We start from the raw sequence: 12,100 nt of genomic DNA, 5'->3' as shown, positions 1-12,100 counted from the left end.
AGGCCTGGCATGGACACTGGGTCAGGTTTTTTTACAAGATGGATATATATTTAGGTTGGATATTAGGAAGAATTTTCTCATTAGGAGGGTAATTAAAACACTGGAACAGGCTCCCCAGAGAGGTGGGGTGGCATCTCCATCCTTGGAAGTTGTAAATCCAGGTAGACAAAGCTTTGGCTGGGATGATGTAGTTGGGGCTGGTCCTGTTTTGAGCAGGGGGTTGGACTAGACGTGACCCCCTGAGGTCCCCTCAGCCCTCATTTTTTATGATTTTATGGTGCAACATGGTAGAACGGCACACGCTGAGCATCTGGGTGGTCTCCCCTACCCGCCGTGCTGCAAAGCGCAGAGAGCAACTGCCCAAACGCAGCCTCGCAGGGGTTGGTGCCTGTTCGGCAGATTAAATGCTGTTGCCTTCACTGACAGATAAGGTTCCTTGGGTAGATGTCATATCTTTTATTAGACCAACTGAGCAGTTGGAAAAATTGTTCTTTGCAAGCGTTGGGGCACAAATACCCTTCTTCAGGCACAGGGAGAGTCTGCTGGAGTTTGTGTGCTCTCCTGGGTGGAATAGTTGCACGTTCAGTTTTTCTCCCCTTGGGTTTCCTTGCAAGCAACTCCACCCCCCACCCTTTCCTCCCTACCCCCAAATCCCACCAGCTCCATCTCTTCCTTACTACGAACTCCAAGGAAAAGCATAGAGACCTGGAGAAGAGGGGACTATTCGCATGCAGACATGGGCCAAGGCAGAACCAACTCAACTTTCCTAAGCCGAGTTGCTTTGATGCTTCAAAAGCAAGTCTTTTCCCTTTATAAAGCCTTTTTCCACCCAGCTGCTACTTCAATGTGACCTGTAGAGATACCAAGCTCTGTGAAACCCCTCCGGCTCAGCAGGGAAAGCAGCAGTCTCGACAAACACTCCTTGCAGCTATCGACTGCACTGATCCCTTGTCAAGGTTTAAAATGTCATCACCATGTTTCTTCCCCCACCTTCAAGAGAGAAAGCAAATAAACCTTGATATTTTGATTTCTTTATTTTTTAATTTCTGAAATGCAAAGCATATGCCAGCCTGCTCCCTGGAGCAGCTGCTGAAATTATCAGCCCCTACACACCAGCGCCAAAAACAGAGCTGAGCGAGGAGGCTGAACAAGCCTGGCTCTAGCACTGAACAGCCGTGCTATGGTACAGATTACTCAAGGTGACATTAAGGAGATGTTAGATATGCAAAACTTAAAAAAAAAAAAAAAAAAAAAAGAGAGCGAGAGAGAGTTTCTAAATGAAAAGCAATCTTGACATGTTCATTTGCACACTCTGTCTTACAGCTTTATGGTAATACTATTGGGAGGCAGGACAGACTCAACACCAGCTCCTCAAAAAAAAAAAAAGTAGAGGGGAAAAGCAAAGATCTAGGACAGCAGAGCTTTTCAGAGGAAAAAATGGAAGTTTCTTTGGAAAGGACCCTTCTTGTACCCCAACACACACGAGTTTTGCAAGACTTTCACATTCGATTAGCACCACGTCACAAAAACCGTTCTCCCATCCCCACCCCTGCCTCTCCTGACCTGTCCCAGTACGTCTCCAGTTGTGTGCTAGACTGCAAACTGCACACAAAGGTGTGAAGGTGAAGGAAGCACTGAGCCAGGAAGAGGAAGAGTTTTCTTCATGCACCCCCCTCAAAAGGGGTCTATCCAGACATTTCCATCTTCAGACCCACTGGTACTTCTCTTGTTGCCCATGCTGTAGAAGGGGCAGTGTGGCACCTGCCTTCACAGGCACCCAAGGACAGATTTTAAGTGGATGCCAAGGACAGGAAACCCAAGGGAAGAGAGAAAAACCCATCTGCTGCCATGCCATAAGCCTGCCTTTCAGGGTGCATCTGCACAGCACAGTGCACAGGGACCCAGCTTGGGGCTAATTGGAGAAGCAGGGCTAAGTAACCCAGGTGGGCATCGTTAGCACAGAGCCCCATGAGAGCCCCACACCTGCACAATGATACGGCATCCAGCACCTGAGCTAGCCCTGGTACCTCCACAAAGCACTGCACTGAGCCAGCTAGCACAGCGACTTTCAATGGGGGGTACCACACCTTGGGCTGCCTGGAGTTCCTCTCAAGGGTGCCACACGACATTAGCACTAAAAGGCGTGCAAACGTGATTTAGAAGATAAACCCAGAGGTTTCAAATAAGAATCCAGAGGGTTAAAAACCTTCTGGCCTGCTGTGGTCTGAGTCCTTGGCAGCAGAAGATTGCCCTGCTATTCTTCTGTGGTCAAAAAATGAGTGACAACTAAGAGCTAGCATTTCTCAAGGGGGGCCTGAAGTCTAGAGGGAAGTGCCAGCTCCCTGTTGTCTGGTGGGGACAGACAGTCCTGAGATGCAGGACTCCTCCCCATCACACCAGATTACAGGACTGGTTCTGTTCTTGGCAAGGGACCCATACTGATGAGGATCCCTCGTTTCTTTGGATGTTCGGTTGGCAAAAGCATGGGATTTCTTGGGGCATCATTACCTTGGGGGACAATATAACACCACCATGAAATGTTGGGGCTTCTTGGGAGTTATCAGTCTGACAGGACAGACTGTAATCAATTTTGGTTAGTCCATAATGTGTAGATGGACCTTGCTTTGTACAGGACTGGCTAGCAGTCAGGGACACTCAACACAGGTTGCCCACAAGTCTCTAGTTCAAGTCAGGGGCCAGAGACACCCAAGCAGCATGGGGTAGTGCAAGAGCAAGAAAGAACCGGCATCTGCCTGGCACACAACCCCGTGACGCTCAGGCCCACCAAGTCCCATCCCTCCTCCACTACAACAAGCTGAACGTGCCCACTGCTCTGCACGGACACGCAAATCTACCGAAATCCCTCATCTGCTCTGCATCCATCAAACATGGATTTCCTGCCTGCTGCTTTTTCCTGCCTTGAAACCTTTCCAAAACGTTGCTAAGCCACGTTCAATATTTCCAGAGTCAAAAAAAAAAAAAAACCAAAAAACCAACACAGGAAGGTATGCACGCTTTTAGGGATAGTCGCTGAAGTGGACTCGCAGCGGGGGCACCTGATGAAAGCACGGTCATGCAAAGCCTCATGGGCAGGGGTGGGAAGACTTTCACACGCCCGTAGCACACCCTGAATAACACGATGCAGCATCTTTAGGCTCACAGGGTGGAATCTGAGAGCTTATGGCCACATATGAAGCGGAGGTATTAAAAGAGTGATTTAATTACTGGTGAAGGGGAGAGGGAAGTATATAGTCACAGACAGACTTCCAGCCTGACATGTACTGTTTACCTTGCCAGGCCACCTCAAGCTGCGGTCTCAAAACTTCAATGATTTTAAGGTCAAGATTTCAATGGATGGTTAATACAAATCAGGCAGCCTGCAAGGAAGAGCTTCAAGACACAGCAGCTTTTCCTTGAAGCCTGCATTTAACTTGGCCTCCCTGCATTGGCGGAGGGGGACACAGTGCCGGGGCTCTTCCGAGACAAACCCACTTGCTGTTAGCCATTTCCTCGTCCCCAGGACCAGCAGTGTGAAATCACAGGACCCTGGACAAAACGATGCTGTAAAGCTGCCAGGCTGCATTTACCCCAAAGCCCTTGTTTAACTGAATCAGGTATTTTGCCCCATTTCCCATAGAATCATAGAGAACTGGGGCTGGAAGGGACTTCCAGAGATCGTTTAGTCCAAGCCCATGCCTGAAGCAGGATCAGCCCCATGCAAGCCACCCCCCACAAACCCACTGTCCAACCTCTCAGCAAAACTACCGTTCACCCCGATGCAACACAAGATGTGACATCCGAACTGGCTGCAGGGAAGGCAGGGGGGCCGCGGCCGCCAACGCCCTGCTTCTATGAAATGTTGGCAATATGCACTCAAGGGAGCTCAGGCAGGGGCTGTGCCCCCACTACAGACAAAAGCAACCCCCACCCCGCCCCATCCAGTCCATACCCATCTGACCCGGGGGGTAAAATTCCTTCCTGACCCCAAATACGGCATGTCTGACCCCAAGAAGGCAGCAAGACCCTCTAGGCAGGACCCTCCAGCTCCCAGTCCCCAGCCCCAGCCCAGCCTCATGCAGCAACCAGCACAGCCCAGAAGCATGGAAATCCCCATAGCAGAGCACAGGCATCCCTACACTCAAATCATCCCTGTCCAGCCACTCCTTGACACCTTCAGGGATGGAGAGACCCCCTTCCCTGGCGTCTCTCCCACGGCCTCCCTGCTCCTACAGCCAAAAAGCTTTTCCTGATCTTCAACATAAACCTTCTTTGCTGCAACTTCAAGCCACAGGTCCGCATCCTCCTCCCTACAGCAGAGAGACAAGGTGCTTTCTTTTTTCTTTCCAGTACCCATCGGGGTGTGCACACCGCTCTCATGTCCCTTCTTTAGCACCTTTTCCACAAGCTGAACATGCCCAGCTCCCTAAGCCTTTCCTCTAGGACTTGCCTTCCAAGCTCTTGCTCATCCTGCTTCTGGACCCCTTCTAAATTTCACCACATCCTTTTTTAAAAACACAGACCCCAGAACTGCACATAATACTCTAGATGAGGCCTAACCAGTGCTGAGTACAGCGGCACCATCACCTCCACCCCGTGCTCCGCTCTATCGATATTATATTGTCCCCCAAGGCAATGATACCCCAAGAAACCCCATGCTCTGCTCTCCTTCCTCCAAGTTTCCAGCCCTCCTCCACACCTTTAAGTACCTGTTTCTACATATGAACTTAAACCATAAGCCATGGGTTCATCTGGCATTTATGGGCTCATAGGTTGGGATTGCTTCTTTCCCAGACCCAGGAAGGGCATTTTATACCAGAAAAACTGGTCTCTCCCAACTGCACAGCTAGTGCAATAAACAAAAACAGACAAAAAAACCCCATGATATCACCAAAACAACCTATTGCACTCCAGGGAAGACTGCGACCTGCAAGCCTCTCACTGCCTCACCTGCAACAGGCACTCCAGAAAACCATTATTAGTAATAATAATAATAATAAAAAAAAAAAAAAAAAATCAGCATTACACTCTCAGCTTGCTGGCATAGTGATGTTTCTGTATGGCAAAGAGGTTGGGTTTCCAAACATGTTGCCCGAGGAAGTCATTTACATTCAAGCAGAGCACAGAGAGGAGATGGAAAGAGATCGATAAAAACGCAATGAGGCAGACAGAGAGATGTCATCACCTCCAAAAGAGGCAGGCCAGAGATTGCATGCATCTGACAACAGTAGCAATGGGTGCAGACATGTTTGCCTGTGACGAAGGTCGTACTGTAAAGTTGCACTTAAACTCCACAAGATACTTTCCCCCTTCCCCACGGTCTGGAGAAGAGAAGACCGAGGGGGATTGAATAGCAGCCTTCACCTCCCTGCCGGGGGGCTGCAAAGAGGATGGAGCTGGGCTGGTCTCAGTGCGGGCAGATGACAGGACAAGGAGCAATGGGCTCAAGCTGCAGCAAGGGAAGTTGAGGTTGGATATTAGGAAACACATGCTCACAAGGAGGGTGGTGAAGCACTGGAACAGGTTATCCAGAAGTGCTGTGGGATCTCCATCCTTGGAGGTTTTTAAGGCTGGACAAAGCCTTGGCTGGGATGGTGTAGTTGGGGCTGGTCCTGCTTGGAGCAGGGGGTTGGACTAGATGCGACCCCCTGAGGTCCCTTCAACCCTCATTTTCTATGATATTATGAAACATGGTGTCATAGGAGAGACACTGGGCTGAGTCAGAGACCCTAGTTCCTCTACTTTTATTTCCCTTCCTATCTGTAAAATGGGAAGAGCATTGGCAGGACACTTTCAAAGTTAAATTAATCTTTGCTGATGGTACAGGAGCCTCAGAGAGGAAGTGCAAATCACTGGAAAAACCCCTGCAGCACAGCTGTGCTGTGGACCTTTGTGCCCGTCTTCTGTCCTGCTAACACAAGCATCGGTCAAACAGCCCAGGGACAGCCCAAGTAGTAGCTGCTGCCCTTGCCTTTTGCATGGACTGTCAGCATGCAATGATGCAGCTTTGTCTGTGGGCCCAAGACTCTTCACACTGCAATTTGTCCTGTTCACATATGATGCTTTCAGTAAAAGGCAGCCTGTAGGCACTGTACGAGTCCCGCGGGCAGCCATCACCCATGCGCCAACCAGGCAGACTGGTAGCTAGGTTGCACATCTTTAATGCAGGTAAAAACCTCACCTGCCTTTCCCTCCACACAGCACTGAAATCCACATCCTATTCTGCTGCCTTTTCAGATAAGTCCACATACCCAATAAATAATAATAATAATAATAATAATAATAATAAAAAAGTCAAAATCAGAAACGATGAAGAAATTAGCATTACTCGAAAGTCAAGAAATAGCCCTGCCCCGAGTCACGTGTGCAGCTTGCGATCAATGTCCAGCTCAGGAACCAACCCGCCAGGTTGTCTACCAGAGACGATGAGCGACGGCTTTGGATCCCGACAGCCTATTTCAGGCCTCATTTGCTACAAGGTTTACGAGGTGTTAATCAACAATCAAAACCACCGCATTTCTCATGGCAAAAGCAGTGGCATTGCTCTCTCCAAAATTCCCACCGCTGGCTCTCAGTTAGCAAGCCCTTGGCCCGTTTGCCTCTACCAACCACTCATTATATTAAGATAATTCATCATTCTGAGGCCTTCAAAAGCTCCAGTTCCAGGGAGCAGGGTCAGGAGATCCAGCACCTTAACCAGAAGCATCAAACTAGTCTGGAAGACAAGTGTGAGAAAGGGATTTGGGTCCATCAGGAGCTAGGCAGCCTGTGCTATGAGCCTTGAAGGGGGACAGGGGAGAGCAGAGGCAGCTGAAGTGCCCAGAGATATATTTCTTTTGTATTAGTGACGGTTATAAGTAGGAGCAAAGGTTCAAGATGCATCATGGTACCAGAAGCAGCAGTAGTGGATGTGGAGGTTGGGGGCCAAGAGCAAGGAGGAAGGACCAATATAAAAGGCAAAGGAGAGATGGTGTCTGAGCATATAAGGGAAGCAAGGATGCAGGAAGGAGAGCCTGGCTGATGGAGACAGAACAGCGCCAAATTATTTTTTAAACATACTAGAGGGAAGAGGTGGCTGCAAGACCAGCAAGGGACCAGAGCAAACCTCTCCATGGCAGATCCCTGACAGGGCCAAACAAACGGGCCATAAGGATACAGCCACCAAGGCAAGCCGCAAATCTCACACTCCACTGAATCGTTGCACCCGCGCAATTTGTGCCCAGTCCCCAGGAGAGCTCAGCCCGGCTAGCTTGGGCATGCACTTTGCCTACCTCTCTCCTTGCATGGCTGCTAGAGGTTTCTGTTCTACTTAGATTGGTTTTTTAAACATCACGTCATTGCCGGGGTAGCCTGGGCCCCTCCGCACCTTGCAGAAGAGGCAGGTCCTTGGTTAAGTCCTAGAAGGTCAAGATTAGACCCATATGCGACAGACCACTTCCAGCTACTTGCAGGGAAGCATCAGCCTGACCAGAATTCGGGTGGGGACAGAATACCACCCCACAGGCCAAAGTCTCTGAGTTAGGATGTTTAAAAAAAGCAAAGCACCTAATCCCACTGTGAAAGTCAGAGTCATTGGACCGACCAGCCCGAATCCAGAGACAGCAGCCAAGGGATTAAACCCGAGCGCATATCAACGTCAACATCAACAGAGCCGAGCGAAGAGACGTCCCCAGCACGACGCAGCAGGGACTGGGGCTCACGACACTGTTCTTCATCTTGTCTGGCGCCTCAAGATGGGATCCGTCAAGGGAACGGTTATGCAAGCAGCTGGAAGAGGCAGGCCAATAAAAGTCATCGCCAAACACATCCTGCTGCTTTAGGTACTCCCTGGACTGTCACCGCTACGGCCCCGTGGAGCAGTTGTACGTGCGTGTGTCATACTTTCCTAGCACTGAGAGTTTTGCAGGCATTTCACACCCAGCATCTCTGCGAGGTCGGCACAATCCCTCTTTTATATCCCCAACAGTTTGGGTGACCGATCCAGAATCGGGGCAAAGGACAGAACCCGGGACTCCAACTCTCTAGCTGCTGACAGGCTTCCAAATAAGCCGATTCACAAAAAGGAGCAAGCATCCGTAGCTCAGGATGCATCCCGCTGGGATCTCACAGATCAGGGCATTGAAGCGAACCAGTGCTAGCAAGCCATGCAGCCCATCTCCCTACTGAAAGGGGTGGGATTGTCCATGTGGGACCATTTCTAGGCTCTCTTTGCTCTGAAGGGGAGCAGGGCACCAGCTCTCGTCTCGGGGACAGTTTCACAGCTGAGCCAGTCCTGCTACCCAAAAGTTTCTCGTTGGACACCAGGGAAATCAAAGTCATATGCTTCTTGCTTCCGACGCCCTCCCAAGACCACCAGGGGAAACGGGCAGAGCCCGCGAGATGGCCGATTCTCGATCACCTTATTTTGCTCCTGCTAAAAACTCGGAGGCAGTCCGCAGCCCCTGCATCGAGACCTGCAGCAAGGGCGTGTGAAATTAAATCTCTGAAAAAAACCCCTCCCCTGTTGTCACAGCAATGGGAGGAACGAGCTGCCCAGAAGAGCCAAACAATCTCCGTAGGGCTCCACGCAGAGGCTGGGCAGGGGTCTGTCTGTCTGGGATGGTTTAGGAACAGCACAGCCCGCGTCTGTGTGGGGCGCCGGCCTAGAGGACCCCGGGGTCCCTTCCAACCCCACAGTTTGATGATCGTTGGCACAAGCTATAATGTCTACATCTTGGCCTCCTCGCTGCTCTTACGCTGCCAAACTCATGGCTGGGAGGATGACCCTCCTCCCCTTCCAAGCTCCAAAGCCTGCCCAGATGACACACTTTGGGCTCCTTTGCTGTCAGATGTCACTGTCTTAATAAGCACCATCTAAGATGAACCACGAAAGCCACCGGGAAGCGGCAGCAGTGCAGACAGCAGCTACCCTCCCCAAGCACGGCAGGACAGCAGGGCATGGAGGTGATGCGCTCTCTGGCTGGCAGACAGCTCGCTCCAAGGTAGGAAACCAAGCGATGGGCTCAGCCAGCGAGGGATGCCCGAATGGCAACTACAGGTGCCACGTGGACCTGTCTTTGCTTCTCCAACCCCACCCCAGGAAGGCACTGTGCTGTCAGGCGCTCAGCCCCGAGACAGGAGATGGTGGCACCACCCTTTACCTATTCTGGGCAAGAGGTAAGCACAGGCAGGAACTGCAGCCCCTCCTGCACGCCGGCAATCGCAGGCCAGGGGGAGAGCAGCTGTAAGCAACGCTGGTTTAGTCAGAGGGGATGCAACTCTGCTCTCTTCCCCTTCAAGCCACGGCCGAGCCAGGTACCTCCCTAGTCGCCTGCAGGGAAATGCAGTGAGGGAAGAGACAGCTAGACCTGGGCTAACCTGGATAAGCAGCAGCCGCCGATCCCACAGCCAGGGGCTTTCCAGAGACAGCTCTGCCCTGCAGCAAAGCACAGGCGCAAGGGCAAAGCACCCGGCTGCCTGCCCCGACTGACGCAGGCCTGGTGCTTTCCGCCCTGCCACTTCACTTGCTTCTTCTCTTGGATCCCAGCGATGAGCCAGGTCCCTCCCAGCCCCAGGCCAGGGCGTGAATAGGATCGGGCACCGGCACCGGGGCAAAGCAAGAGGCCGAGCCAGGATCCATCGGGCCTGCATTGGCACGTCCGGCACGAGCGCTTCGGTGGGACCGCAAGGTCAGGACCCTCAGGGACCTTCACGCCGGATGCTCGCGTCACAGGGGATGGCGCATGAGGAACGAGCCCCCGCCCGCCAGGGCATCCAATGCAGGGGCTTCCCTGGGGCGCAGGGAGGCAACGGCCCAGCCCGGCTCGAACGCGGCATCCAGCCACGGCCTCACCCGGCGCTGCAGCGCTTGGCTTCAGCCTCCTTCCCCCCAGGACGGAGAGAGCGGGAGGGTTTTGGCCGCGCCTCTCCCCCAGGCACCGGCGGCACCAGAGGATCCGCCGCAGGGTGCCAGCCCCCGCTCTGCACGCCGGCGACCCGCGCCACGCCGCTGCGGCCACACGTGGGGCGCGAGACGGCGCCGACCCCGGCGCGGCGAGGGCCCAGGTGCCCGCGACACGCCCCTGGGCAGCCACCTGCTGCTCCCCGCAGCGCCACCACGCTCCCTGCCCGCTCCTGCCGGTTTTCAGAAGAATCCTCCTCCTCCAGCCCCCAACGGGGCCCCGGGCTGCGGCTTTGCTGCAGAGGTCACCCGAGGGCTGGCGGAGCGGGCGTCGCGCAGCCCCCCCCGCAGGTCCCTGCAGCGGGAGGACGCAGGGCTGGCGGAGCAGCGGGCGCCGCCGCAGCCACAGCAGAGCGGCGGGGGGGCCGGCCGGGGAACACAAGCACGGCCCTGCCAGCCCCACGCCCAGGCGGCGGCCCCCCCCGGGCACGGCACCTGCGCCCGGAGGCCCCCACCCCGCCCGCCTGCAATGCACCCCCGCCCCCCCCAGGCGTTGCGTTGCCCCCCCAGCCTCTCCCCCCAGGGGTGCAGCGCACCCCGAGGCATTCATTAGGCGTTGCCCCCCCGCACTAACTGCACGTTCATTAGCAGGCGCCTACCTCTCCGCCATCTTCCCGGCGGGCGTCTATGGCTGCCCCGCCCGCCAGCCCATGGCCCCGGCAGCTCCGGCTCGCTGCGGCCGCTCGGCACCGACTGAGGCTCCGGCGCCGGCTGCAGCCCCGCCGCGTCCCCCCGTCACCACCGACAACCTGACCTCACCCGCCCGCGCCCAATCAGGCGCCGCCGGGGGCGGGGCCCGGCGGGCGCGGCCCGCCCCTGCCTCCCGCGGGGCAGGCTGGGAGTTGTGGTCCTGGTGTGCTCCCCTGAGGGAGGGTTGGGTGTGAGGCTGAAGTGGGGCTGGCGGGGGCCTGACGTCCTGCTGTTGCCGGGGGGAGTCGCGGTGGCCCCCGGCAGAAGGGGAGACCCCCTCGTCTTGCAATTTGGCCGGGCTGTTTCTTGACGGATGGTCCGCCTCGCCCGCACGCGTCGGAGCAAAGAGTCAGGGCGAAGCGTCTCGCCCTCGGAAGCGGGGAGGCAGGGGGGCAGGCCCCTTGCCCCCCCGTAACTCCGCTCACCATATTACAGAGACATTGAACGGCTACCACGGGAGAAAAGGCTTAGAAAGCAACAGCCACAGGCCTCAGCCCGGGCAAGAGCGCATCCCCAAGCCCTGTCCGCTACCCCGTGCAGACCTACGGAAGAGAGTCGCCCAATCCGCCCTATTATCTTCCGCGCGGTTATGTATCTAGTCTATTTAACCCACTCTTTTTAATCAGCTTATTTTTTAGTCTAACTCAGTTTGCCTCTCCGCTGTCATTCTCAGTCCATTTTCTCCACACTGTTTCTCCTTATTGATTGACAACGACGGTTCGCCTGAATCCCCAAGACTGCTTTATAGGTCTCTGGCACCTTTCAGCCTAAAAGGTCCAGAAATGCCTTGCACAGGACATATGGGAACCTGACGGCTGCATGGGCAAAGTTATACCCAAGCAAGCGCTGTCGTTTCTCACATGCTACACACCCGAAAACAAGACAGGCGCTTCGTTTCGGGAAGCCAGGAGGAACAGAAAAGGATTTTTCCAGACCTGGCTGAATTCTGACTGCAGGAAACCCTGGCTGCAGAGGCCATGGCTGTGAGACGATTAACTCTGGAGATCACCCCCAGAAAAGTGACCTTTGCCCCATCTCTCCCTGAGACAGGGAGAAGCACAGCAGCCATCTTGCAGCAGTGTCTCCATGCTTCCATTCCAGCAAAGAAAAATCAGCTTCCCCACTTAGGACCTGCACTCCCAATTTTGGAGGATGATTTCTAGGTGTCCTTAGGTCGCCTTCTCCAGAGGCGCTGGGTGCTGGATGCAAAGCTGGGTATTTTGACTGGGCTGTGCCAATGCTCCTGCTGGGACCAACCCCAGAGGTTCCTGGCTGCAGGATCTTGCCTTTCTGTTCAGTGTCAGACCAACACTGCATTTGGGGTCGGGAAAGATTTTTACCCCTCTGGCCAGGCTGGTGTAGACTGGGGGGCTTGCTTTTCTCAGTAGCAGGGCCACGGCCTTTGCTGGGGGTCTTTGGTGTATGCATTATGACTTTTGACAAAAGCAGTGCATTGGCTACGGTGGTCCCTCT

General features: G+C 54.2%; 1 protein-coding gene across 2 annotated transcripts in view; it reads right to left on the bottom strand.

The window, feature by feature from the left end:
- The window catches only part of ARHGAP39 (Rho GTPase activating protein 39), a 188,047-nt gene extending 177,381 nt beyond the window's left edge, over positions 1-10,666 (bottom strand). For both annotated transcript variants that reach the window (XM_090040791.1, XM_090040792.1), the window contains exon 1: positions 10,537-10,666. In XM_090040791.1, coding sequence (XP_089896917.1) covers positions 10,537-10,547 — 11 coding nt within the window. In that variant the 5' untranslated portion in view covers positions 10,548-10,666. The remainder of the gene's footprint in view (positions 1-10,536) is intronic.
- Between the last annotated feature and the right edge of the window lie 1,434 nt (positions 10,667-12,100).

The sequence above is a fragment of the Crocodylus siamensis genome, chromosome 3, assembly GCF_052110815.1.
Source record: "Crocodylus siamensis isolate JL-2025a chromosome 3, ASM5211081v1, whole genome shotgun sequence".
Taxonomy (NCBI): domain Eukaryota; kingdom Metazoa; phylum Chordata; order Crocodylia; family Crocodylidae; genus Crocodylus; species Crocodylus siamensis.
This window is presented reverse-complemented; position numbering and strand designations above follow the sequence as displayed.